The sequence below is a fragment of the Lactuca virosa genome, chromosome 7 (genome assembly GCF_052849685.1).
Source record: "Lactuca virosa cultivar CGN04683 chromosome 7, Lactuca_virosa_CGN04683_v6, whole genome shotgun sequence".
Taxonomy (NCBI): domain Eukaryota; kingdom Viridiplantae; phylum Streptophyta; class Magnoliopsida; order Asterales; family Asteraceae; genus Lactuca; species Lactuca virosa.
In genome coordinates, this window is record NC_136432.1 from 258,381,570 (window position 1) to 258,409,552 (window position 27,983).

The window sequence follows — 27,983 nt, forward strand, 5'->3', positions numbered from 1 at the left end:
TGATTTTGGTGGGAGCTAGGACTCCTACCTAGCCCTTGCAGAATTCTCCTACAACAACAGTTTCCACTCCAGCATTGGTGCTAAGTCTTTTGAGATTTTGTATGGACGGAGATGTCGTACCCCAGTTTGTTGGGACAAGGTTGGTCACAGGGTCATGGGGCGGACCGGGGTGGTCCTTCAGACCACAAAGATGATCCATCAGATAAGGCAGAGATTGCAGACTGCTCAGAGTCGGCAGAAGAGCTATGTTGACCGACGCCGATCTGAGTTAGAGTTTCAGGTCAGTGACATGGTGCTATTGAAAGTCTCACCTTGGAAAGGTGTGATTCGCTTCAGGAAGAGGGGGAAATTGGGTCCTCGGTATATTGGACCATTTCGGGTTGTTTGCAGGGTTGGCAAGGTTGCTTATAGATTGGATCTTCCGGAGGAGCTCAGTCAGATTCATAGCATTTTCCACGTTTCGCAGCTGCGAAAGTGCGTATTGGACGAGGATGTAGTAGTATCATTGGATGACATTCAGGTTGATGGGCGCCTGAACTATGTCGAGAGGCCGGTAGCTGTTCTGGAAAGAAAGGTAAAGGTATTGCGTAGCAAGGAGGTACCTTTGGTAAGGGTGCAGTGGCAGCATCGGAGGGGCTCTGAGTGGACCTGGGAGCCGGAGGCTGAGATGCGGGAGCATTATTCGGACTTGTTCACCGCAGAAGGCTTCGAGGACGAAGCCTATTCCAAGTGGGGGAGAGTTGTAACATCCCGACTTCCAGGTATGAGAATAATCTTCTTTGGTATGATTTCTTCTTTTGAACTCGACGAGTTGGTAGCCTCAACTTGACATGTTGAAGGACTTTAAGTCGCGTGTCTTTCTTGGTCCAACTCGGCGAGTTGGTAGCCTAAACTCAACGATTTGGCGGTTGATTGTAAAACCCTAAATTTTAGGGTTTTGCACCCTATATAACCTCCTTAAGTCCCTAGGGCTGATATTTTAGCCTTCAAACCCTCATATCGGCCTTTGTGAACCCTAATCATCATTCCTTCTCATTTGTGAGTTTGTGTGGTATTTTTGGAGTAAAGAAGGAGGAGGTTGGAAGAAGGAAGCAAGGATCTAGCAAGCAAAGTTCTTATCTTCAGTTTAGCACTCTTCTGGACCTTTGTAAGTGTCCAAGATCCGATTTTTATTCCTCTATGTAGCTAGATCTTGAGTTTTGTCCCTTTTTCTCCTTATTCTTGGATGTTGTTATAGATGAATGTCATAAAGCTTGAAACTTTATGAATCTCTAGGTCAAGGTGACCTTATAGTGGTTTGGATTTGGTCTTTAGCCAATACTTGATGCCATGCTTGGAGTTTAGGTCATACTTTTCCCTTTTTGACCTATTTTGAGTTCAAGACATACATGTCTATAAAGCACCAACCTTTGGGTCGTTTTTGAGGCTAGAATATCTTCTGGAGAAGTTGGGTTTCAGATCTCAAGGATTTTGTGCTTAATGGTTAAGCCCTTGAGTTTTCAAGGCTTGTGGAGGGGGTTTTAATCACTAGGAGTAGCCCCAAAGGATAAAGTTGGAAACTTTATCCTTTTAGACCACATTTGAGTTCAGATCTGAGCCTTAGAGTCCCTGGAGTCGAAGAATCATCTGAATGTGTTAAGTTGGGGAGAACTCAGCGAGTTTTCCAGACAACTCGGCGAGTTGGCTAGGGTTTTTCCCGACCTTCTGAGTACTATAGAAACTCAACGAGTTCGTTGGTGCACTCGACGAGTTGGGTCAACATGGACTGTTGACGTTGATCGTTGACTTTGACTTTGACTGTGGTTGACCAAGTGGACTTTTGAGGGCATTTTGGGTAATTTCGTGCTTTGATGGAATTGGTCACATGGTGGTTGTAGGCATTGAGTCGGGAGCTGAGATTCGGAGTTAGATCTTATCAGTTCAGCACTACTTGTGAGGTGAGTGTTCCTCACTATACTTGTTGGGTCGAACGCCCTTTTGGGATGTGTATCCTGATTATTGCATGATTGAGTATTATAGTGATCTGTTAGATCTGTATCCTGATAGATATGATAATGCCATGCTTATTGATCTGTAAAATATGTGCTTGTTTATTGATTGATTGTATGTTTATAAGTTATGTATATGTCGACATGTGTGTGGTTGGGTTGAAGCGGTCCTGCTTTGTGCTGAAGGCCAACATACCAAGGGCGGCCCAGATAGACTGAAGGCATGTAAGGCGGACCAGTCAGGCCGAAGCCCCGGAGAACGGTCCAGACAGGCTAAAGGCCCGGTGCGGCGGTCCAGACATGCTGAAGGTTTTGTATGCATGTTGTTGCTGTGATAGTTATGATTATGTGTTGTGGTGGTATTTTGGGGGAAACTCACTAAGCTTTGGGCTTACAGTTTTGGATTATGTTTCAGGTACCTCAGAGGATCGTGGGAATGCAAAGGCGTGATCGTGCACCTCCTCATGATATTGTTTTTAGGATTTTGGGATTTCTCTGATGTGAAACTTATTTTGAAAATAATTTGTAAGCAATGATGGTTTTGGGTTGATTTAAAAGTTTAAATTTTTTTTTTTTTGAATTTTACGAATGTTACAAAAATGTTTATCGCTAAGGATCGAATCAAAAATCACAAAAACTGATACTAATTGTGATGCTAAAAATAAATTTTTGCATCAAGTATACTTAGGACTAATTTAGGATCAAATTGAATAGATTATACTCTCAGGAATTCATGGATATAAAGAACGTCAGAAACGGATGTCGTATGCAAAAGTTATGTCCATTTTAAGAAATCAAATCAGTATAATATTGATTTTCTTAATAAACAAAAAACTGAATCAATCCGTTGAGGTACTTTCACACCTCATATAGAAATTCTGAGAACGTTTTTGAACCGAGTCACGGGGCTAATATTTGATTTCATACTCGTACTATTTTTAACCCGTAAATTTACCACAATTGCGAAAATTGTCGAATCGGGACAAATTAGACGCGAAACTTTAAACGACTTTTCCCGGAGTTCTACATATCGGATTTAGGATCCGTCTGAGTTATTGGAATCCTTGAAACCGAGACTATCATTCGCCACCTTCGGATTGGACATCTGGAATTGGGCACACGGATCGAGGAAGCTATAATGAAGCATTTTTGATATCACAAGTGTGACATCATCTTGTGTTGTACCTTTAGAACATGCTTAAAAGACTTAAATGTCTAGGTAGTTATCCCATGCACTCATTCTTCTTCTTCCCCCACGTTTTCTTCTACCATCCCCTCACCTCTCTCACAAACTCTCACAAGTACACAAATGATGAAAGTATTGCATCTTACAACCAATTTTCACTCAAAGTACTAGGATATTGACTTTAAAAGTCCAACCATCATGAAAAAGAGGTTCATACACTCTTTCTTTTCATCATTCACGTACTATCCTCTCTCTCAAGAAATCTCTCTTACACAAGCAATAATGCAAGCTAATTACTTGCAAGATCTTTAAAAACTCAAGACTTTTCTAATTTTGATGCATACTTGAACCATTCCACTCAAACACTCTCATCCCTTCTCTTTTTTTCTGCTTCGTGGACAGCCAAGAGCACCTCCATCGGAGGTGTTGTTTTCTCGATAATCAACAAGAGGCATCAATCTCTTTCTCCCCTCATTCATGTCGATTAAACAAGCCAAACACCCTACTGATTGTCACTTTTCTTCATGTCCTCTTTCTCCCTTGCGTCTACTGCCAGAACAGGAAGCAGAAAGCAACGAGGAAGTTGTCGGAGCAACCCCTCGCCACCTCCTATCGACGACAGCTTCACAGGCTGTCTTTTGTGGTTCTTTTTCCTTCCTTTTTCGAATCTGATCAGCCACCGTTCCACTCCTTCTTGTTGGTTTTCAAGATCCAAAACAGTCTCGGGTTTCCTTTGGTGTCAAGTTGCGGTTTCTCATGAAAAGCTTCCCGAAAACGAACCAATCTTCGAGCCTAAATAAAGATCACGCATCAAGGGTGAGTCTTTATGGCCCCATTTTATGTTTTAATTGATTTTGGGGGGAAATACATTACCGGCGCCTTATCAGCTAAACCTGATGTAATACATTATAATTAATAAAACACATGATCATAAGAAACACAAGATATAGAGTTATACATAAACTCGATCTCACGATGAGAACACTTGTATGTACAATCCGAACATATAGGAAGTTTGAACCCTCAACGAGAGTACAATGCAAGGTTTTAGGTTAAATGTTTTAGCTAAGTTTGGCGTGCATGGGTCGAACTACAACTAAACGTAGACTGATCGCCTATATTTAATCATGGTTAGACCAATGCACAATTGAACATAAATACGATAGCTTATAGACTAAAACACAAAGAGATTGTAAGGAAACTCGAGGAAGATCACAGTTCAAAGATGCAAATGAAAACAATTTGGAACTCTAAAAAATTATGGTAAACGCCTCATAAATATTTGATAAATATTTACTTGGGATCTACATAAGACTCAAAACCTCATAAATATCAATCATGTCCGATATTTATTTTTGAACACTAAGCACACGACCTCGATTCTCTACGTACATTACTAATAGAAACTCATGCACGTGTTCACGAAACATTATGAACTACGGCTTAGGTATCCAATCAGATGTTGAGAAGTTGTTGTTATTATATGTTGGTCAACATTAGTCGTGGGTATAAACTTGATTATAGTTTCAGTTTAAATCCATTTCATTTGTAAACACCAAACTTTTTCTTCGCATTCAGGGCCTGGTTAAGTACTTTTCACTCCATACCATACACCAATATAAGTAGAATATCATACAAATTTTCATATCCTTAAAAAAAATACACACACACAGCAAAAATGGACCTGGACTAGCTAGCTATTTATCTATCTGAATTAGTTGACAAAAAAGTTTGCTGAATGCAGAACAAGTAGCATCGGACAGATTAGTGAACAAAAACCCACCCTTGAAATAGATTCCAGGCATGCATATGCCACATAGCCAGCTAAGCTACTCATCTGCATACCCTTCCTTGAGTTGTATTTTTGAATATATCTTCTACTCTACTCTACTCTACCATACCACTTCTTTTCTCCATTAATGATTCCAGAAAAACAGAACACAGTTTGGTGAGAGGAGGAAGACTATGAGATGGCCCACTAAATATCGTCTCCCATGGCCTCTCTGAAACCCCCATCACACTCTCTGCAACAGATGCTTCAATTGCTTTCCTCCTCATCTTCAACTCAGGTAGCTCCCCATACATGGACGCATACCCCCCAATATGATGCCCTATTCAACATTTAAAAAAAAAAAAAACATAAACTATATATATATTCTTTCTACTAATTATATAAAAATGGATGGTCCTTTGACCGAGTCATACCTGTCCCCTGTTCCACTGTGTCCCTAAATTTACGTTCATATTTCTCTTCCTCTTCTTGGCTATTTGGGTTAAAAATAGCATACTCATGATCCCCATTTACATATGCAACCAATTCTCTACTGCTTCTTTGGATAAATGCAACCCCCCCTCCCTTTGCCTGCACATACATGATACATACATTATTATGGTGGCTGGGGGGTAACTTAACTGTTGTATAATTTAGTAGTGAACATTATGAGAATGCTGTTTGTTGTTTTTTTTTTACCTTTGTGACAAACCATGAAGCAATAGGAACAGGATCTTCAGCATTGAATAGTAGGATAGCCCCACTACCAGTTCCACTTCCAGTGGTGTTGTGAGTTTTAGATGTTGATTCAGGGAGAACAACAAGCACGGCTAAAAGGGAATCTTTTTCTGAGCATGCTATACCTGCATAACCATATCATATCATATCATATCATATCATATCATGTACACAATTCAGTTAGCATCATCAATAATGATCACAAAGTTAGCTTATGGTATAAAAATTCACCTTCTATGTGAAGTTTGTATGACCAGGATAGCGACAGCTTTGACATACTCCAAACTGAAAGCTGTGGATTTGAACCAACTCGCGATGCAGATGCAAGAAACTTGGAATCTCCAATAAATGAAAGATTTACAATTGACTGCAAGAAAACATTATCATCATGTCATGTCATGTCATGTCATGTCAGTCAAATTAAAATTAAATAAAAGACCATGTCCATGTCCATTGTCCACACCTCAAGAGCAGAGCCAATTACAGCCACGAGTATGTTTTTCTCTGGGTCCCACAATGTGATGACAGTTTCTGCAGCAACAGCCAATACAGAACCATCACCAGAAAATGCAGCAGCAGTCATAGCTTTCTTCCTGTATGAACCAACAGCATGACATGCCCATCTACATCTCAACTTATCTTCACCATTCCCATTGCTAACCCAAACCTGCAAAACCACCCACAACAATTATACAAACCCACTCATCTTCCCTCAAAATTATTTTTAAAAAAAAAAAATCTTGTCATTTTTACCTTGAAGTCACCACCATAAGAAGCACTCACAGCCATGCTGCCATTTGGATGGAAAGCAACTGCAGAAATTCTTGCATCCCTGTAACCATAAACCATCACATGTTCACAAAATGTTATAATATATATTAAAGAAAAGATTTTATAAACAAGAAAAAACAAACCTGTGGGGCTCATATATAACAGTAGACAAGGTGAAATCATTGTTGTGTGGCCCACGTTCCCAAAACTTGAGTGTTACAAAGCCTCCTATTCCTTCTTCAGACATTCTGGTTTCAACAGTTCCCATCATACACCCATCATATGAAAGTGCAACTTTATTCAAAATCGTCTGCAAAATATTTGTTGTATTGTATTTTAATGAGAATGAAAAATACAACAACCAAAAAAAAGAATATTGATACCATGACATCATCACTTGGTTGATGATTTCTTTCACAAACTTGAACCTGCAAAATGCAAATGAAATTTAGTTTTTTTCATTGTTAGAAAAATAAGTTATTGAAAAAAAATTGCAGCTAATTATTACCTCTGATATCTCACGATCATCAAACAAACTGTAGAATTGAATACAATAATTCTCTGTACGAACAGCAACCAATCCTGAAGTATGGTCAAACACAAAATCTTGACTTGAGCCTTTAAGAGTCTCTGGGATTGAAGAAGGAAACTGAAAATACAGGGGCAGAAATGAACTTTGATACCATTTAAATTTCTTACATCAAAGGAAATGGATATGTATATATATATATAACTGAAAAGTGAAAACTAACCTTGATCCCAGAAATGGACTTCAAAATCTCCATTGATGGCATTTTCAGAATATGAATTCGATTATCTGCACAAGATATCTGAAGGAAACATCAGTTAAGACATAGTTCATAGCAAGAATCAAGATTACAAGTTTTGGTTCTTCTTACAGATGAAAGAGAAGGATCTGGAGAACTTGTGAAATTAACAAGTGGAGTCCCTATTCTGGGTAAGAACTTCTTCTTTCCAGTATCCAGTTGCCATACCACAAGCACTCCTTCTTTTCCACCTACAGACATGGAAAGATTTAGCAACTTGCATTAAAACAAGAGACCAAAAGTATCTTAGGGCTTGTTTTGTAATAAATTAATGGCCTTCATGAGTTAATCACTTAATATGGACACCTATATATATAATAAATACTTTTATTTCAGATATTTAACTGAAAACCTGTGATTTATAATAGTTTTTAAATAAACTGGCATTTGTTACCCACCATCATTTCTATAAAGAAGGGTAAAAAGGTCATTTGTTCAGATTGAGATAGTCCTTACCTGAATACAGATAGGCTCCATCTGAAGAGAAAAACAAGACCTTAACTTCTGCTGAATGCCAATGCCAAGTGGTGCAAGAATCAGCATCTCCATCACCCCTAACACCAGGGTTTTCCTCATCATCATCCTTCAAAAATCTTCCATTATCACCTGCAAATGTCCTATCACCAAAACCCCTCCAAATTAAAATCCTCCCTGTCACATCGCCAGCTGCCACAATCCTATCGGTTGGATGAAAGGCGACACATGTCATGTTCTTGGTGTGTGATAGTCTTAACTTGCGATGATTAATATTCTTATTGTCTTTTGGAGGCACTTCCCATATACGAAGCTTGCGTTTTTCATGGATGCCAAAGTACTTTCCAGTTGAAGATATGGTTATGTTCTCTGGTTTTTTACTCTGTAAATATAAATATAATAAGCAATGTGCCAACATAATAGGGAAAAATGGAGGAAATAGCAAAACAATGTGTATTGCTGAAGATAATATACATGAAACTTATAATGAGGGTCCCACCTCTGACAATACGACTCCACGAACCAGGCGAGACTTGGACAAATTATACTTGAGGATCTTTCCACTTAATTCTTTTTTTTGCTTATTTGCTTCATTTTTTGTATCTTTCACAGAGATATAAGCATATATATCAGAAGGCTGTTCATTGGTCTCTGACTGTTGAGCAAGTAAGGATGGAATCACCTAAAAGTCAAAGTTAAATAAGTTATTGTTTTTATTTCACGATTAATAGCTATAAGATAAAGAATATTTGCAGTTAGAAATTACCATTGAGTAGATTGGAAGCTGGATACTAATTGTTTTCATCAACTCAGGCATAGAGAAATCCCAATACTTGATAGTGCCATCAAGTGAAGTGGTCCAGCAATTGCATAAAATCCTGCTTGCAGGAGTGGATGCAGGTACTACTGTTATAGATGTCACTAGTGCTGTGTGACCTTCCAATTCCAATACCTGTGACAAGTATCAATGAATAATGTCAAAAGAGAACAAATTTTTTTAGATAAATAAACGTTAAAAACTTCAACAGGGAAATAGTGAATCGATGACTTAACCTGTAAACCAGTAGTGGTGCTGAAAATGGAAACGGTGTTTCCAGTGCAAACCAACAGTTTCTTTGCGTCATTTGAAAACGCAGGTGGTGAAGAAACAAAGCTCTTTCCTCCCCTTATCATCTCTCTATCTCTCACAGGAAAAAGAAATCAGGCACCTGATAGAGAGGTCTTATTAGGGCTAATTGCATAAAACCCTAATAACTAAAATCCTGCAACAGAATAATTCAACAACGCCTGCCTCCCAAAAACGCCAATGATGCAAAATAAGGGATGAGGTTCGGCTAGGTTCTCAGCTTTAGGGCTTTTATATGTCCACCATTGAAATAAACCACAATAATATGGTTAATTGATAACTAATAAATATTACCTTGCAATTTCTTCAAAAAAATTCAAATCCTTGCTCCACCTTACTATCTTCGCTAAATCACACAGTATCAACCACGGGATCTTGATATCAATTTGTCCCGTATAGAGTGGAAGATGGCCTGAGCGACTGAAAAGAAGTGCTCCGGCAGCGGCGAATTTGCAGCTTTGGAAAGGGTTTATGGGGTTTTGGTGTTTGCTTTTATAGTTTATAGTTTTGATAGTTTTAGGGCAGGACTTTGGGTAAAATGTGATCTCAATTTAAAATGAGCACCTATTTCGGTAAAAAAAAAAAAGAAAAAAAAAAAAAAAACACTATGATTTTCTATTTATTTTTTTTCGTTGGTAAAATGTTGATCTCAATTTAAAATGATGGCCTATTTCGGTAATTTAAAAAAAAAAATGTTATTTTCTGTTTTTTTTTTCTTTTAATTGTTCCGTTTTAATTCATACTAAAAATATTTTATTATCTGTTCTATGTTTAATTAAAACTAGTAAAGAACCCGCGGCTACGCCGCTTTTGGGGTAATATGGGAAAAATCGGCAAATTTTAAAACATATGTGCTGAAATTGTAAATCGCCACAAATATGGGAGAAAGTCGACAACCCCTAAAATTAGATGTCAAAAGTGTACAACGAAAAGAAGAGGCATTGGTGGAGAAAATCCAAAAATGTTGTGGCAATAATGTTAAAGTTGTTAAAGTTGGGAAAATATGGTGGCAAAATTTTAAAGGAGGTTTTTTGTGTTTTTTATGTCAAAATGTAAAAGTTTTGACTACAAGGACGAAAAGTGTCAAATTCATTAAAGATTTGCGGGAAAAACACCAAAATGTAAAACCTTTGACTGTAAGGACTAAAAGTGTCAAAGTCATTAAAGATTTGTGGCAAAAACCTCAAGGCACATTAATCAAAAGGCAAAAATGTAAAAAATTTGACTTTAGGGACTAAAAGTGTCAAATTCAGCAAACTTTTGTGGCAAAAACCTAAAGCCTAAAAAAGTATTATTCCTAAGCTCCTTTGGATTTAATATATACTAGTAAAGAACCCGCGGCTACGCCGCTTTTGGGGTAATATGGAAAAAATCGGCCAACTTTAAAAAATATGTGCTGAAATTGTAAATCACCATAAATAGGTGAGAAAGTCGACAACCCCTAAAATTAGATTTCAAAAGTGTACAACGAAAAGAAGGAACATTGGTGGAGAAAATCCAAAAATGTTGTGGCAATAATGTTAAAGTTGTCAAAGTTGGGAAAATATGGTGGCAAAATTTTAAAGGAAGTTTTCTGTGTTTTTTATATCAAAATGTAAAAGTTTTGACTACAAGGACGAAAAGTGTCAAATTCATTAAAGATTTGTGGCAAAAACACCAAAATGTAAAACCTTTGACTGCAAGGACTAAAAATGTCAAAGTCATTAAAGATTTGTGGCAAAAACCTTAAGGCACAAAAACTTAATTAAAAGGCAAAAATGTAAAAATTTTGACTTTAGGGACTAAAAGTGTCAAATTCAGTAAACTTTTGTGGCAAAAACCTAAAGCCTAAAAATGTACTATTCCTAAGCTCATTTGGATTTAATATATATATATAATATATAATGTTTATTAACTTATTTCGATTTGAAATGATAGTAGTGAATTTTTAGTGTTTTGATAAAATAGTTTATAAGCATTTATTGACTTAAAAAATGAGTTTTTGATAATTCAGTTCTTACTTACGAATTATTTAAAAAGTTTTTTAATAAGTTGTTTTATTATCACACATAAAATAAGAGTTTATCAAACACTAAAAATGATTTATCAACTCATTTCATTTTGATACCGATATATTAATTCAAACATTTTTTTAAAACTATGTTTGAACACCAAATACACTAATAAATACTTCTATAAATAAAGATAACTTGTTTTAAATAAACAACCCCAAATACCCTCAGGAGGTACGAGTATAACTTGAAAAAAATGGTGGTTAAAACAAATACTTGCAAAATATAGTTTATATATATATATATATATATATATATATATATATATATATATATTTGGCATTTTGGTCGAATTAGAAAAAGTTGTTAAATGCGGTGTTTTAAATTTTGTATTTTTTTTATTAATGGCTTGTTTATTCTCACTATAGTATTTTTTTTTTATAATTTCATTGCTTTGATTATGGTTAGTTTTTGCGAGCAATTTTGGTTTTTGAAAGAAAAAAAAAGAATTAGGGCGTGTTCCGCAAAACTAGCGAGTAGTTTGTAGCTTGTATCGTTTTGTTAAACGCTACATGAAGTAGCATTTGGATTTGGAACGTTTTGATTAAACTAAACGCCAGAAGCTTGTAGTGACAAACGAGGCTTTCTGTTTTAACGGAGCGTTTTGTCAAACGCTAGAAGCTCTCAAACGCTCCGTGTCGAACACGCCCTTATTGTGAGTGGGTTCATGCATACATAAAAAAGTAGATCGAATAAACGAAACTGAAACATTTCCAATAACAAAATTATATTTTTAGACTAAATTATAGAAATGATTCATGTTTGAATGAAAGTTGTACTCACATGGTAGATTATGAAAATTGAATTTTGGGGTTTGGTTTTTCTAACACACAAAAAAAAACAGTAAAATTGATTGGTTTTTGTAACATCCGCTTATATATATATATATATATGGAAAACTGCAATAAAGTTCCTATATATTGATCTCATAATCGATTTAGTCCCTATATATTTTTTTTATTCAATTAAGTCCCAAATACCGGTAATCGTATTCAATTTAACCATTTGACCCGGTCAACAGGTCATCCAACTTTCAAAAATTATATTTTTGGCCCAGATTTCAAAATTTATTACAAATTTGGTCCAAAATTATACTTTTGGCCCAGATTTAAAATTTTGTTACAAATTTGGTCAAAACTTTACCCTTTTTGCCCAAATTTTAGAATTTTATTATGAATTCATCATAACATTAGTTTTTTTTACAACTTTTTTTCTCAAAGAATTGTTTCTGATACGTTTTTTCTTTATAAAATCATATTTATACAAAAAAAACGTATTTTACATAAAAATCTTATATTTTCTATATAAGAACTTTTTTAAAAAGTTTTTTGTATATGAAATATCTAGTTATAAAAATAGGTATTTATTAAGTATATAAATATATACAAATCCGTTTTTATAAAAATATATATACAGAAACTTATTTTTACAAAAAAAAATGTATACAAACACCTATTTTATCTATATTTTTTTATAAAATGGTGTTTGTTTACATTTTTTTTTATAAAAACGTGTTTGAATAATTTTTTTATATAATACGTGTTTGTATACATTATACATATATATATATATATATATATATATATATATATATATATATATATATATATATATATATAGTGCTAGGCTATTTTGTTTCTTACATTTATTGTGTGCTAGAATGCACCAATAAGAATTTAGTAAATTAAATAATTATTTAATTAAATAAATATAGATATTAAATGATTTCCATAATTATATGTATATTAAATGATATCCATAATTATAATTCTCTTTTTATGGAAACTAATTAAATCTATCATTGATGTCAGCAATAACATTCTTTCATAATGAATTCGCATTTAGGACTTTATATATGAGTTCGTATTTTGTTTCAGCACTCACTCATTTAAAATACAATAAAGTTGCATGGAATATGAAGAACGAGAGTGTATTCTACTAGAATACACTCTCATTCTGCAGGAATACACTCTTATTCTTCTAGATATGAATTCATTCTGAAAAAATATTATTGTTGATATTAATGACGAATTTAATTAGTTTCCATAAAAATGAGTTATAAGTATGGATAACATTTAATATACATATAATTAATACTAAATTCCTATTGGTGCATTCTAGCACACAATAGATGTGAGAAACATTTTGAACCTACCTATATATATATATATATATATATATATATATATATATATATATATATATATATGTGTGTGTGTGTGTGTGTGTGTGTGTGTGTGTGTGTGTATATATATATATATAGACATCCCCAAATTCACAGTCAGAAAAGACCGATTTGTTTATGCTTTATTTTAAAATCAGAGTAACTTTTTAAAGAAAAGTGTTGCGGAATTTATCCCCAGAAAAACATGATAAATATGTTATCAAGGCATTTTCGAAGAAATGTATTTTATTCATTTTAAAACATTGGGATGTCATCGTCAATACAGAAACATAAGCATAAACAGAACTTACATTCATTTACACTAGTGATTTACATCTCCTTTAATCTTTCGGTGTAATGTGACTTCGTATCGACACTTGTGATACAAATAAGCTGAGTGGGTTAGGTTGGGAAACCTGGTGAGTACATAGGGTTTTCAACCCACAATAATAAAGTTATTATGTTTTATCATCAAACAATCAACTCAATTACCCATCCCCATTATCTTCATTATTCTTAAGGATCTACCCTAAGAATCATTTATCATTCACTTTTTCATTCCTAAGGAATAGGCACGAAGTCCATCGTTGCCTATGGCACAACTGCCAATGTTATCTATTAGGCACAGCTGCCAATATTATCATTTAGGCACAGCTGTCAGGATTATGACGTTCTCTATTAGGCGTAGCTGCCGATATTATCCTTTAGGCGTAGCTGCCAGGATTATGACATTCTCTATTAGGCGCAGCTGCCGATATTATCCTTTAGGCGCAACTGCCAGGATTATGATGTTCTCTATTAGGCGCAGCTGCCGATATTATCCTTTAGGCGCAACTGCCAGGATATTTAGAGTACATCTGGTAAACACGTAAATCAAAAACACCTACGGGTTATGGCGCAACTGCCAATATTCATCTATATCATCTTTCATCCCTCATTATTTATCTACCCAACATATTCGTAGATATAAAATACATATACAGTTTAAATCATTTAAAACATGTATAAATCATTCATGCAGCATAGATATCATGAACACAAATAATATGCACACATAGCACGTGATTTATATTAAATACTTCATATCTATGTGTAAGATGAAAGTAATTATGCACTCACTTGTAGCGTGCTTTGATAGAAACTAACTAGAAACGGTTAGCGGTTCGTGATCGTCGGGCTCGGGAGGCGGAAACGATCTTCGGAAACGAGAGAGAATGAAAGTAGAAAGTGTAACGAAAGAATGGATCTCAATTGCTATTTATAGGCTGATTTTGGCTCTCTTATGTCGTGAGCCTCACATGCTCATGTCGTGAGTTTCCATGAGTCATCCCGTAGACTTCCTAGGTGTTTTCTATGCTCGATTAGTGTCCGTTTGACTCCTCACGTCGTGAGAAATCATGCTCACGTTGTGAGCCTTAAACATAGACTTTCCATCTACATTCTAGCCTTGAAAAGTGGCGTTTTGACTCCTCACGTCGTGAGAAATCATGCTCACGTCGTGAGTCCAGTCAGATTAGGGTTTCTAACACGTATCATGCTCTCAGACAGCTACATCTTCGGAAGGCCATAACTTTTGCATACGAGCTCCGTTTGTGACGTTCTTTATATCCACGCGAAGGTGGAGACGTTGTAACATCTGGATTTTCATAGGTATTATGGTGTAGGTTAATCTTGTGATTAAAGGAGGGACTCGACGAGTTGAGGGTCCAACTCGCCGAGTCGAGTCGGGTTTCTTCCGTGGATTTAATGAGTGGACTCGGCGAGTCCGAGGAGAGGGACTCGCCGAGTAGCCGCTGATTAGAGAAACCCTAATCTCCAGGGTTTGGGACCTATTTAAAGGCACTTATAGCCTCATTTGCGGCCACCCTTTCCCTGGAAGCAATTGAGCTAGAAAGTGAGAGAGAAGCTATCTTGGGATTTTTAGTGCATCATTTGAGAAGAAGAGAAGGAGATCAAGCAAGGATCAAGAGGGGGAAAGTTGGATCCAGTGATAGATCGTCCAGAGCTTCTGAGGAAGGTAAAAGTCTGCACCTTTCTCATTATTTTGGTTAGATCTCATGTGTTTGGAGTTCTAATGCTTTTACCACCTTTGGTTTGGGACTTTGAGTAAAATGGATTAGCTAGAAGCCTAGTCCTCAGATCTGGACCTTGTGAGGTCCCTAGAGTCCAAAGGTCCCAACTTTATTAATCCAAATGAGGGTTGTTGTGCTTAACACCTTAAGAAGGGCTTGTTTTGGCATTTTGAGGCATTTTGTGCCATGCATGAACGTAAAGGTCGAGACTTTATGTGCCTCTGGTGTCTTAAAGGGCTAGATCTAGGGTTTGGAATGAGAGATCTGACTTTGGACGTCTGAATGAGGAATCAGACCGAGGGGACTCGTCGAGTCCATGAGTTGACTCGACGAGTCAGTGAGGGTTTGTCCCGATGAGCTTGAGCATGCGATAGCTCGACGAGTTGGGGGTCAACTCGACAAGCTGAGCTGGACTGTCACGAGATTTCTGAGGAAAGTAAGTGGACTCGACGAGTCGCAAGGGTGCACTCGGCGAGTCGGGTCAAACATGGACTGTTGACTCGAGTTTGACTTCTGTTGACTTTGGGGCTTTGATCAACATAAGTAGTAGAGGCCATGGAGGGGTAAAATGGTCTTTTATCCACTTCAAAGAGTTAAAGAGAGGAAGAATAGCCTTCGGTCATTAGAGTTGTGATTAGAGTATCACTTAGAGATATTCATCCCTTGTGTTAGGTGGAGGCTAGTTCAAGATCCGGGAGCGGGGTCTTTACTTGCTGCTGGCCAGGTGAGTCTTCTCACTATACTTTACCTTGAGTGGTAAGTAGAGTTATGTGACAGAGTATCTTGTATGCTATGTATGTGATGTGTTGCACTGCGTTATTTATATGTGATTTATGTTGTGTGTATTCCAGAGTTTACAGAGTTAGGACCGGAAGGTCCACAGAGTTAGGACCGGAAGGTCCACAAAGTTAGGACCGGAGGGTCCACAGAGTTAGGACCAGAGGGTCCACATAGTTAGGGCCAGTGGTCCCACAGAGTTATAGCCTCGAGTGGCTAATATGTGTTATATGTGGTATTTTGGGGAACTCACTAAGCTTCGTGCTTACCGTGTTATGTGTTATGTGTTTCAGGTATCTCAGAGGATCGCGGGAAGGCACCAACTTGATTGTACACACCAAAGAAAGAGTCACATTTTGAGGATCCTGGCTTATTAATGGAGTTGTGTTTTGTAATTTGAATAAACGAGATTTCTATACAATATGTTACGAAAAGTATGCGATTTCAAAATGAAAATTTTGTTTGAAAAATTACGGTGTTACAGACGTACTCTACAACTTTCTTTTAGATCACTAAGGCTAAAAAGTACTTTATCATAAACTCACTTTTTACGATTCCCGGTGTCGTGTCGGTTTTGTCGCGAAACTTCAATAGGTCATAACTTCTTCGTTATAACTCGGATTTCAGAGTTGTTTATATGTACGGAAACCTTGTGACATATACTACAACTTAGTTAAGATTATTTATTCTAAATAATCATCTATCAAAAAGTCACTTTTGACGCTTATCGACTCTAAATTGACTAGCCTGAATCTGCGGGCGCTATTTATATATATATATATATATATATATATATATATATATATATATATATATATATATATATATATATATATATATGGGAATCTGTAACATCCAAAAAATTTCAAGAAATTTAAACCTTTAAAAATAACCCATTTACTAATAAAGGTGTTTACAAAATCATTGTTTCCAAAACATTATTTACAATCAGAGTCTCCCAAGATCCAATCGGTAGTAAAACCAATGATGTGTACGGTCACGCCTTCGCCTCGCTACAATCATCTGAAGCACCGGAAACAATAAACCAAAACTGTAAGCATGAAGCTTAATGAGTTCCCCCAAAATATCACCACACGAACATATAACATATACTAACAAACAACATGCATGCAGGGCCTTCAGCATGACTGGAACGCCCCACCGACCTACAGTCTATCTGGTACGCCCACAGAGCCTTCAGTCTGACTGGAACGCCCCATTGGCCTACAGTCTATCTGGTACGCTCACAGAACCTTCAGCATGAATGGGACGCCTTACCGGGCCTTCAGCCTATCTGGAACGTTCTCCGGGCCTTCTGCCTAACTGGTACGCCCCACTGGCCTTCGGTCTATCTGTAACACCCGGAATCTAGAAGGCCAATTAAGGAAAGATAATCTTCATTTAAGAAGTCAACTCGTCGAGTTCAAGGGGAAGAAGTCGACGTGTTGGAATAATTTGGTACGCGAGAATTTAAAAACCAACTCGGCGAGTTAGACGGGGTTCGCCTTGCCACGGTCCTCAGAAGTACCTGAAACAAAACTAAAATTGTAAGCCAACACTTAGTGAGCCCCCCAAAGTACCACCACATAAACATATCACACAACAACATGCATACATAGCCTTCAACATGACTGGTCCGCCTCACTGGGCCTTCAACCTATCTGGACCGCTCTATGGGCCTTCGGCCTGACTGGTCCGCCTCGCAGGTCTTCATTCTATCTGAACCGCCCTGGGTATATTGGCCTTCAACACAAAACATGACCGCCTCAACCCGATACACCGTCATATCAACATATACCATAACAATCAATAGCTAGCATATACAGGTAGTCATACATATCTAACAGATCACTACAACATAACAACATTCTATATACTAGGATACAGATCTAACAGATCACTACAACATAACAACATCCTATATACCAGGATACAAATCTAACAAATCACTACATCATAGCAACATCCTATATACCAGGATACAGATCTAACAGATCACTACAACATAACAACATACGGTAAAACCAGGATATCAATCCAATGGACCGGTCTTGGCGCCTTCGACCCGTAAGTCCAGTGGGGAAAACTCACCTTACAGTCTGAATAGCTCCCAGCTCCGACAACCGGCTCAACCTAAATCGTAAATGTCAAAAATTTCCCATTCTAAATCAATAACATTTCCCCAAAATACCCTTGGTCAAAACTGGTCAAAATCAACAAGTCAACTGAGTCAAACCAACCGAGTCGACTCAGGGCTCGTACGCGGGGCGTACTCCGGAGGTATGTGGGGCATACTCGAGCTTTGACCACAGTCGGGGGATTGATCACGTACGCGCTGCGTACTCAAGATTACGCATGGCGTATGCTTAGACTTCCCATTTTCTCAACAAGAGCTTAATGCATTAAGCTCTCACGTCCAACTTTCATATCCAAGGCCAAAATACCACTAAGAGTCATAAAGTATCCAACTTTATGACTTTGCATGTCCATTAAGTGCTTAATACACAAAATCCCAACTTCTTAATGCCTTAAGACCTTCTAGAGCATGCATGGAGGAAAATTAAGCACTAAGACCACATTTTTATGACTTAAGACCCCTCATAAGGTCTGAAAGGACGACTTATTTGGTCAAGAGCATGTCATGCTCAAGAATCACCATATTTGGGACCAAAAGTGCCATAAATGAAGAAATAGCCAAATCTACAAGATAGGGTGATCAAGCAACTGAGCAAGGAACTTTTTACATTTTGGAGGTAGCTAACAAGTGAAGAATCCCAGATCCAAGCTTCTCCCAAGCTCCAAGGTCCTTGCACCAACTTCTTCTTTTTCAAGAACAACACCAAAGCACACAAATGAGCTCAAAATGCACTCTTTTCACTTAGGGTTTGCTAGAGGGGCGTTTTCTCAGACGGGGGCCGATGAGGGAATGATAAATGAGGCTATAATGATGCTTATATATAGACCAAACCCTAATAATTAGGGTTTGGAGTTTTTCCACGTACGCCATGCGTACGCAGTGTACGCCCAACGTACTAGGGTCCACCCTAGTACGCTCAGCGTACAGAACGTACGCCCAGTGCTACTCCACTGCCCAAAATCACCAAAATGCCACTATGGGCCATTTTGCACTCTTTCTTATACTCAAGGACCAAAATGCAATATTTATCCATGTAACGCCCGTAGATTCGGGCTACTCATTTTAGAGACGATAAGCGTCAAAAATGACTTTTTAATAGAAGATTATTTAGAATTAATAATATTAACCAAGTCATAGTATATGTTACAAGAGTTCCGTACATATAAAGAACGCCGAAATCCGAGTTATAACGAAGAAGTTATAGCTCGTCGAAGTTTTACGGCAAAACCGGCACGGCACCGGGAGACGTAAATAATTAATTTACAATAGAAGACTTTTTAGCCTTAGTGATATAAACAGAAGTTGTAGTATACGTTAAACCGAGAACATATAAAAAAAGAACGCCCAAATCTGACTTCGTATGAGGAAGTTATGAATTTTCTAAGATTTGGCATAGCAGTGCACGACCCGAAACTTGAATTTTAGTTCGAGCGGTTTTTGGCCTATGCAACCTAATTGAGAGTTGAAGATTTCATTAATAGGAACTCAACGATAAAAAGACAGACGAAAACGGAGTCCGTATGAAGGAGTTATGAATTTTCCGCGGTCATTTAACAGTCTAATCTCCTCCTACTGTTAAATTTAAGATCAGTCGAGAATTAGACGACGAAGTCTAAATGAAAGTTGTAGATCTTGTTTTTACCTACGCATGGATATAAAGAATGTCAAAAACGGAGCTCATATGTGAAAGTTACGGGGTTTAGAAGTCGGCAGGGTGCTGTGCGAAATCGGGTGACATGGTTGAATATGGGCCAAGGCTTTCTCTCCAAGGAAAGCCATCAGATGATGACACATGGCACGGACTTGGCGAGTCCATCAGGAATTCAGCCTATAAATAAGAGTGTCGGGTTCCCTCATTTCCTCACCCCTCAACCCTCTTCTTTCTCTCTCTATACTCTCTCTCTAAGCTTCCTAACCTCCATAAAGTCTAGGTAAACCCCCTAGCACCTGAAGGAAGCCCCGAGGCTCCCGAAGCCCCGAGAAAAGAGCCTTTCGGCTCAGAAACTATGCTCCCGCAGAGCCCGGTTTTCGAGAAAACCCGCTGTAAGTGAGTTATGCCTAACCTATCTTTAGTATAGCTTATGTTTCAATATAGTAATGTTATTAGGACCTTATAATGAGTATTTGGGCTATTATTATGAGTTATATAAGTGTCGTTATAATATCTTTTTAACCACTCACGGTACGAGGAATCTGGTTTGGAGGGCCGCTTGGGTTGCTGGATTCAGAAGTGCTATATGCCAAAATGATCCTGCCCTCCGGTGTTTCATGTCTGGCCCCTGTCTGTACATAATGGGTGAAGAGTATTGTTTAACGCTTATATAACAGTAATAATAGCAAGACTATTAATTAGTCTCGTCAAACATTAGACTAAACTCTAGTGGTAATGATACTAGGTTTTGTCCGAGGGAAATTGTTTTAAGATTAACGAAGCGTTGTCCAAGTACCGAGTGACCACCTTATCAGGTGAGTGCATAGTTACTTTCATCTTACACCTAGATATGAAGTATTTTAATATAAATTATGTGCTATGTGTGCATATTGTCTAAATACTTATTGTCTATGCTGAATGAAAGATTTTATACATGTTTTAAATGATTTAAATTGTATATGTATTTTATATCTACAAAATATGTTGGGTAAAACATGGGTAGATGAAATATGAATTGAATGTTGAGATAAGAGGTGATATAGACCATGAGATAAGGGTAAGAGGTGAACAATGAGAGAAGTCTTTTATCCAAGCGTGGCCCCGTCATCTAGCAGAGTATAGATGACAACCACATGCTATTCTAGACAGTCCAGTGGAACACTAGCAGGCTCGCAACCTGTAGGTGTTGTGAACGATGTGTTCAGGTGTACTCTAAACCCGGGCGACTATGCAGACTTAGTGCCTGAATCTTGGTGATCATGCAGACTTGGTGCCTAAACCTTGACGACTATGCGACTTAGTGCCTGTTGTGTAAACCCTGGCGACTATGCGACTTAGTGCCTAAACCCTGGCGACTATGCGACTTAGTGCCTGTTGCGTAAACCCTAGCGACTATGCATACTTAGTGCCTAAACCCTGGCGACTATGCGACTTAGTGTCTGTTGTGTAAACCCTGGCGACTATGCAGACTTAGTGCCTAAACCCTGGCGACTATGCGACTTAGTGCTTGTTGTATAAAACGTGACAACGATGGACTTCGTACCGATTCCTTAGGATAATTCTTAGGAATGAATGAACGAGGAATAGCTGATTCTTAGGGTAGATCCTTAAGAGTAAGGAAGATAACGGGGATGGGTAATTGGGTTGATTGTTTGATGTTTAAACATAATAATTATATTATTGTGGGTTGAAAACCCTATGTAGTCACCAGGTTTCCCAACCTGACACACTCAAGCTTATTTGTATCACAGGTGTCGATACGAAGCCACTTTACACTGAGAGATTTAAAAGAGATGTAGATCACTAGTGTAAATAAATGTAAGTTTTGTTTATGTTTATGTTTCTGTATTGACGATGACATCCCAAATGTTTTAAAATGAATAAAATACATTTCTTAGGAAATGCTTTGATAACGTATTTATCATGTTTTTCTGGGAACAAATTCCGCAACACTTTTATTAAAAGAGGTACTCTGATTTTTATAAAGCATAAACAAAATCGGTCTTTTCTGGCCGTGAAAATGGGGATGTCACAATCCATACATAGGGCTAAAATTGAAATTACCTCAACATCGGGATGTTACAACTCGCAAATAAAAGATCGGTGGCAGGATCTCCACCAAACCGTTTCCACTACTGGAAGAAAGATCATTTGTTGAAATGGAAGTCCAATTTTGACTTTTTCAATCAAACATTGTTCTTCTATGCGAATGATTTCATATGAGAGAGAGAGGTGAGACCCTTTTTATATTAAATCATTATAATTTCCTTTATCTTTTTAAAAAAAAAAACAAAAAACTTCATAAATGGTCCCTGTTTTGTGAAATGACGGAAATGCCCTTCTATTAACGGCGAAAAGATGACGGCGTCAGCTAAAAGAACCATTTGTTAAAAGTTTTAAAACCACAGGAACCATCTGTGAGATTTTTTGAACTTAAATACTAAACTTCGGATTTTATGAAACCACAAGGACCATTTATAAAGTTTTGTCAAAAAAAATAATAAATTCGCTTAATTTTCTCTAAAAAAATAATCTTTCGGCTTTTAGAAAATTTTGAAGTCCCTGTTTGTAGCCCTAACACTGTAACACAGAAAGACCGGTTTGTAGTCGTTACCCGTCCTGCCCCATGATGAGTTCGGGCAACAACCGACTCGAACGAGCTCTGTAAAAGAGAACATGGGCGCCCTTTTAATCCAAAAGAAGTAAAAAAGGTGATAAGATTCAAAGATCTTCAAATAATTGAACCACGAAAAAAAAAATTAGTCAGAATCGCGGACTAGAAGAAATCGGAACTCCAAAAAAGTGAGAATGCGATCATCGTCAACGAAACAGGTTGCAGAGAACAATCGAGGTTTAAACGGCCGCTTCTTCACTCTACGTAGCCGCCTTTATAATGCTCTAGCACTTGGTCTCAGGTTTCTTGACTTCCTTTTCGGCCTTTTAATTCGATTTTTTTTACTAGTCAGTCATATGTGTATGTGCACGGATACTCAGTCTCGTAGTCTTAACCGGATACCCCATTTGTGTGTTTGTTATGCTGGAAATTTTGTGTTTAAAAATGTGATATCAATCCTTTCGAAGAGGTTTTGAAATTTATGCAGGGCGAAAGGTTTAGGGATTTTAGGGAAGAACGATCGAGCGTGGGATTGTTGTAATCTGTTGGGAAGGGACCAATGGCCATATATCAAGGGCTTTTCTGGAGTTTTAACTAAATGCATTTGAATTCCAACTCAAAACCTCTGAAATCTGTTCTTCAAAAGTCAAACCTAATCTTGAAGAGTTCTCAAGAAGCAGTTTGTATCTTGTAACACAAATTTGACTGTTTTGAATTGTGATATAACTGATAGAGTTACATTGACGTGGTTTAATTTTTGGTTACCATTCTCTTGCAACATGAAATGCTGGACTATTAATTCTATTGCTTGTAATGAATCACAGAAATGATGAGGGAGGACGTAGATGGTGTTGTACAGATGTGGAGACACAGAGGCATGTTGTTCGCTCCATTGATGCTTTCCTTGATTGTATCTCAAGTGACACATCACAACACCCTTTAGTAAAGGTACTTTTCAGATCATATCATTTCTTTAGTAGTTAGTACTTAGAAAAAGAATGTATGGCTTAACATTTTATTCCAAATATCAGGAATCATTAGCTGATATAGTACCAGCATTGGGAACTACACTTGTTCAGAAAAATGAAGCTGTAATGAAGTTGGCTTCAAAGGTGTTTGTAAGAATGATCAGTGTTGTACCTAGTACAGTTCTTGAATCTCTTGTGTTGGATGTAGTTCATCCTGTATCATCTTCCTTGTCTTCTTGTCATGAATCAGTTGTAATCTCATGTGCCACTGCTTTGAATTTGATCCTGTCATCTTTAAGTTCCAAAAAAGAGAAAGAAGTATGGAAAGTCTTGGAAGAAACAGAGACAATTGATAATATCATCCATCATATTCGTTCTAGTGGGAGTAAGCCAGCTGAGTTTTTCTTGGAGACAATCTCTCTTTTGAGTAAAATACTCTGGCGATTTCCATCCTCTAGATTTTGTGTTTGGAACAACACTGCATTGATGGAAGTAGTAGCTTCTCTCATGCATGAGCCTATTCTTTCTGTAAAGGCTGCAGTTTTGCAATTGTATTCGACTATAGGTATACAAATTTTGTGTTTAATTGGTTAATTCTTTTAGACATGCTTTCTGAACAAACCCTAATTTTGGGTACCAGCTTTATGTAGTAATGGAGCTGAAAAGATTTTAGATAGTGGAAACTCAAACTCCCTTTTACAAATGATGGTGGAATGCATGGATGGATCAAACCCTAATTACCTACAGTTGGCTGGATTCACATTGGCTGAATGCTTTTCGGTATTACATTGTCATTGTCTCAATTTTAAATCATCATATTGTGTAATGTAATGTGTTGTGTATTACTGAATATGATTAGGTAAGTGAAAAAGGAAGATTAAAAATGGTGGAATCATATTGTGAGCCATTAGTCAAAGCCATTGTAAATGGTCTGAGCTTGCAATCACATTCAGGGAAGCTTACAAAAGAGCAGATGTCATTGATTAAGGTTTCATGTTGTGTGTCCAAGATTATATGTTGGCCAGGGAAACATCACATGTACTTCTGGAAACTAGGAATCGAAAGTGTTCTTGTTAAGCTACTTCTAGATGATCTTCATATTAAGAAACTCACCCAGTTTTTTTTATCATCCGAAGATTTTTCAGCCATGGCACGAGATTGTTTAAGTGCTAACTTTCTACTTGTAATTAAGCCTCATCTGTGGGACATTCTTGGAGGCCTTGCAGCACATTGTGCAGAAGATTTCCGTGCAAATATGCTTCAAAATGAATTCCACCTTAACATCCTCATCACATGTGCGTGGTAATGTTCTTTCTCATCTTCATGTCTATTTCTTACATTTGATGATGACTTATAACTTGTAATAAACTCAAGACTTTAATAACTCGATTTATTAAGATATGCAAAATTTTAATGTTGACAGTTTAGGTTTTGTGGATTCATTGCGTTCAACGCGTCAGAGTTGCAGAAATGCTGTACATGAACCAGTGTCAAGAGCAGTTCTATTGATGATTTATTCCCCTTCAAAGTACATTGCCTCCAAGGCCAAATCCATACTATCTGGAATGTTAAAGCCAAACGCAAAGGAAGATATCAAGTATTTATTAAATACATTAAATGCTTCATCATCATCATCATCATTATCATCGGGTGTGAATACAGTCTCTGATAATCTCCAAGTGATAAACTTGATAAGCCTAGCATGTTATTCGGGTCTACCTCAATATCGAAGGTATGTTATCAAGAATCAAGGAATAAAGATCTTGTTATCTTTCATACAAAAGTTATCAAGTAGTAATCATGTTCATGGAGAAGGTTTGAATAATACGTCTAAGTCTCTTCATTATTGTGATCATAACATGAAGATATGTTGCTATTATGGGTGTGAAGAGGATTGGCAAGGTGAAGAAAGCTTTTTGGTTTTTGGGTTGTTGGGGTTGGCTGAATTGGTGCACCATGTTGGTTCAGTGAAAGGTAATAATGTTGACTGGTTTGAGTTGACCGAGTCTGAAATGATAACTGAAGTAGAAAAGATTTGTATAAACTCATGTGCTTCTGGATCAAGATGGTATGGGGCTTATCTTCTTAGCTATTTTGGGGTTTATGGGTTTCCATCAAAACTCGGGAATAGAATTGGGAATGTTTTAAGTGGGGATGAAGATGAACATAAACATACGAATCTGAGACTGATTCTTGCTAATCAGGAGCATGTGAATGTTCATGGTGTGATTGTAAGTGTTGGGTGTCCATCACTCTTGCCATCTGAAGGAAAAACTATGGGAAGAAAGGAAATCCGGCTTTCTGCTCATGTCAATCATCAGGCATTATTGAAATTATTGGAATATATTTATTCGGGACATTTAAAGGCTGGAGAAGAGGTTGTGAAGAGGTTAAAAACATTGGCTAAACATTGTAATTTGCAGCCTTTATTGCAATTGCTTTGCAGAAATCGTCCCAAATGGAGAACACGTGCTCCAAGCTTTGACCTTACCCCTGCTCTTGGACCTAATGGCTCTCATTTCTCGTAAGTAAGATAATTTTATTATTATTATTATAGTTAAATAATGTATATATATTAACCAAAACCAAATTTGTTTCTTATTGCAGGGACATTGTCCTTGAAGCAAAGGGCAATACATATGAGGGCTGGATGTGTGAAACATGCTCTGTGTCACACCCACATTTACATGCTCATAAAGCCATTTTATGTGCTAGTTGTGAGCACATGCGTGCCTTACTTTGTTCAGGAATGCAGGAAAGGTGCTTAAACATGCTTATAGTTATACACTTATATAGATATGTTTATGTTTATGTTTATGTTTATTCACTCTGCTCTGATATATTTATGATTTGTATGCAGCCATTCAGAAAGTATAAAAGTGGATCTTGGATGGGAAGCATTGGTTAGACTAGTGAACTGGTTTTATTCTGGAAAACTAAGGCCGAAGCCTAAATATGGTTGTTTATGGCATAATTTAAATGAAAAGGAGAAATTAGATGAAGTGATTCCATATGTGGAGCTTTATTGTCTGTCAGATAGTTGGCTTCTTGAAGACCTTCATAAGGAATGCTCGAGAGTAATTGGAAGCTGCTTAGATTCTGTAAAGATGGCAATCAAAATAATCCAGATTGGGGCTGATTGTTTCCAGTGGGATTTGGTGGAGTTAGCAGCCAAATTTATTGCACCTTTATATCATCATCTTCGTAACTCTGGAGAGTTGCTTCAACTTGATGAACAACTTGTTGATATAGTTCGTGTTGCATCTGTTCGACTTACTCAACGTGCTCATCATTTATGAGCACCATTTATGACATTTAACAAGTAAATGCCTTGTACATAAATATATACTGTATTTTAGTGGTTGGGTTTGTGTTGCTATATAGATGAAGGTTATACTGTAGTTTTTTTGTCTTTTTTTTTTTGGTAAACTCTTTACGGATGTTAAGGCTGCCCATTAATACCAAGGAAATCATCTGCAAGCTCCCTTTCGTGCTTTATATTATCATACCACAAGGAAGCATACTTCTTGAGCTTGATCGCAACCATTTTTAGTCCCCTTCTTTCATCAAAACCCTTAACTTCAATGATCTCACATCAGGATTTGAGGAACCTTCAATATATGGTGGGGTCAACTATTATGTCTGTTAATTTTTTTTTCCGCCTCTTGTCACATCTTTGTTGTGAGGACACACGTGAATCACTAGAGGACCTATTTGTTTCTTCAGATTCCCCACTTGAGTCTTGGTTTACATGATTTCTGTTACCTCTATTATTTCTCTTGCTTAGCAAATGGAGAATCCTGCCCATCTGTTCTTGTAAGACTTCAATTTGTCTATCTCTTTGTTCATTGCAAGCTTTGTTCCAATGTTTAATTTCTTTGAAATACCATCTTTAAAAACAAGACCACGACAACCAAAATCTTTTACAAAATTTGATGTGATTGTTATTGTTTCCACAGCAAAAGACGAAGAAAAGAAAGAACATGGACAACAACTATGAGGGGCTGAAATAAAAAATGAAAGTACAAGATAGAACACCCCCTCCCCCAACCATTCTAGTCTATAAAGAAATCGAAATCTACCAAAATTAAAAATAAAAAAATCATGAAACAACCACTCTAATATATAAGAAACGCATATTATATGCTTAGACAAAGGTAAACAAAGGTTTTATATGTAAGGATTTGTCCTACAAAGACAACAAAAGCCAAGACCGCAAAAAACATCACCTTGTTTTTGAAACAATTAACACCATTTTTCTTTGCTTTTTTTTTTGAACGGCAGCTAAATATTTTCAACACAAAACAAAACAAAACTAGCAAGAAGCTAGCAACAAAACCATATTAAGGCAGGATTGAATTTTGTAACCACGCAACCCAATTAATCTTAGCATTAGAGTTACGAAAAGTAAACCAATGAAACCAAGTTTCTACAATAGTATCAAATAGTAAATCTTTTTTAGACTTTGGGCGACGAAAAATTAAGCCATTCCGATAGGCCCATAACACCTAAATATTAACCAGAAAAATAGAGTCAATGATCATTCGTTCCATTCTCACAATCGGTCTAGAATCCACCCACTCCATCATCTCCCACAAAGAATTAAATGAAGGAATATCAAAATCAACACATAAGGCAATGCGTCTCCATAACTGCTTACCAACCATG

The 27,983-nt window shown here is 37.1% G+C and overlaps 2 protein-coding genes across 3 annotated transcripts; one reads left to right on the forward strand and one right to left on the reverse strand.

Annotated features, from left to right (window-relative positions):
- Positions 1-4,756: 4,756 nt before the first annotated feature.
- On the reverse strand, positions 4,757-9,388 carry LOC145124751 (Transducin/WD40 repeat-like superfamily protein). 2 transcript variants are annotated; one of them, XM_079060208.1, is made up of 16 exons: positions 9,176-9,388; positions 8,809-8,938; positions 8,522-8,707; positions 8,255-8,437; positions 7,738-8,137; positions 7,354-7,472; positions 7,207-7,284; positions 6,963-7,103; positions 6,838-6,882; positions 6,598-6,764; positions 6,437-6,515; positions 6,147-6,350; positions 5,915-6,050; positions 5,645-5,808; positions 5,380-5,536; positions 4,757-5,285 (listed from the first exon to the last, which is right to left on the reverse strand). In XM_079060208.1, the coding sequence occupies exons 2-16, from the start codon at positions 8,926-8,928 to the stop codon at positions 5,062-5,064; spliced, it is 2,403 nt and encodes an 800-aa protein (XP_078916334.1). In that variant the 5' UTR covers positions 8,929-8,938; positions 9,176-9,388; the 3' UTR covers positions 4,757-5,061. The 2 variants fall into 2 exon arrangements, with proteins under 2 accessions (XP_078916334.1, XP_078916333.1); XM_079060207.1 differs by having other exon boundaries at positions 8,809-8,963.
- Positions 9,389-22,293: 12,905 nt separating this feature from the next.
- Positions 22,294-26,716, forward strand: LOC145124771 (BTB/POZ domain-containing protein). Its single transcript, XM_079060231.1, has 8 exons — positions 22,294-22,648; positions 23,172-23,295; positions 23,379-23,880; positions 23,956-24,095; positions 24,175-24,617; positions 24,739-25,839; positions 25,923-26,075; positions 26,176-26,716. The coding sequence occupies exons 1-8, from the start codon at positions 22,542-22,544 to the stop codon at positions 26,612-26,614; spliced, it is 3,009 nt and encodes a 1,002-aa protein (XP_078916357.1). The 5' UTR covers positions 22,294-22,541; the 3' UTR covers positions 26,615-26,716.
- The last annotated feature ends 1,267 nt before the right edge of the window (positions 26,717-27,983 follow it).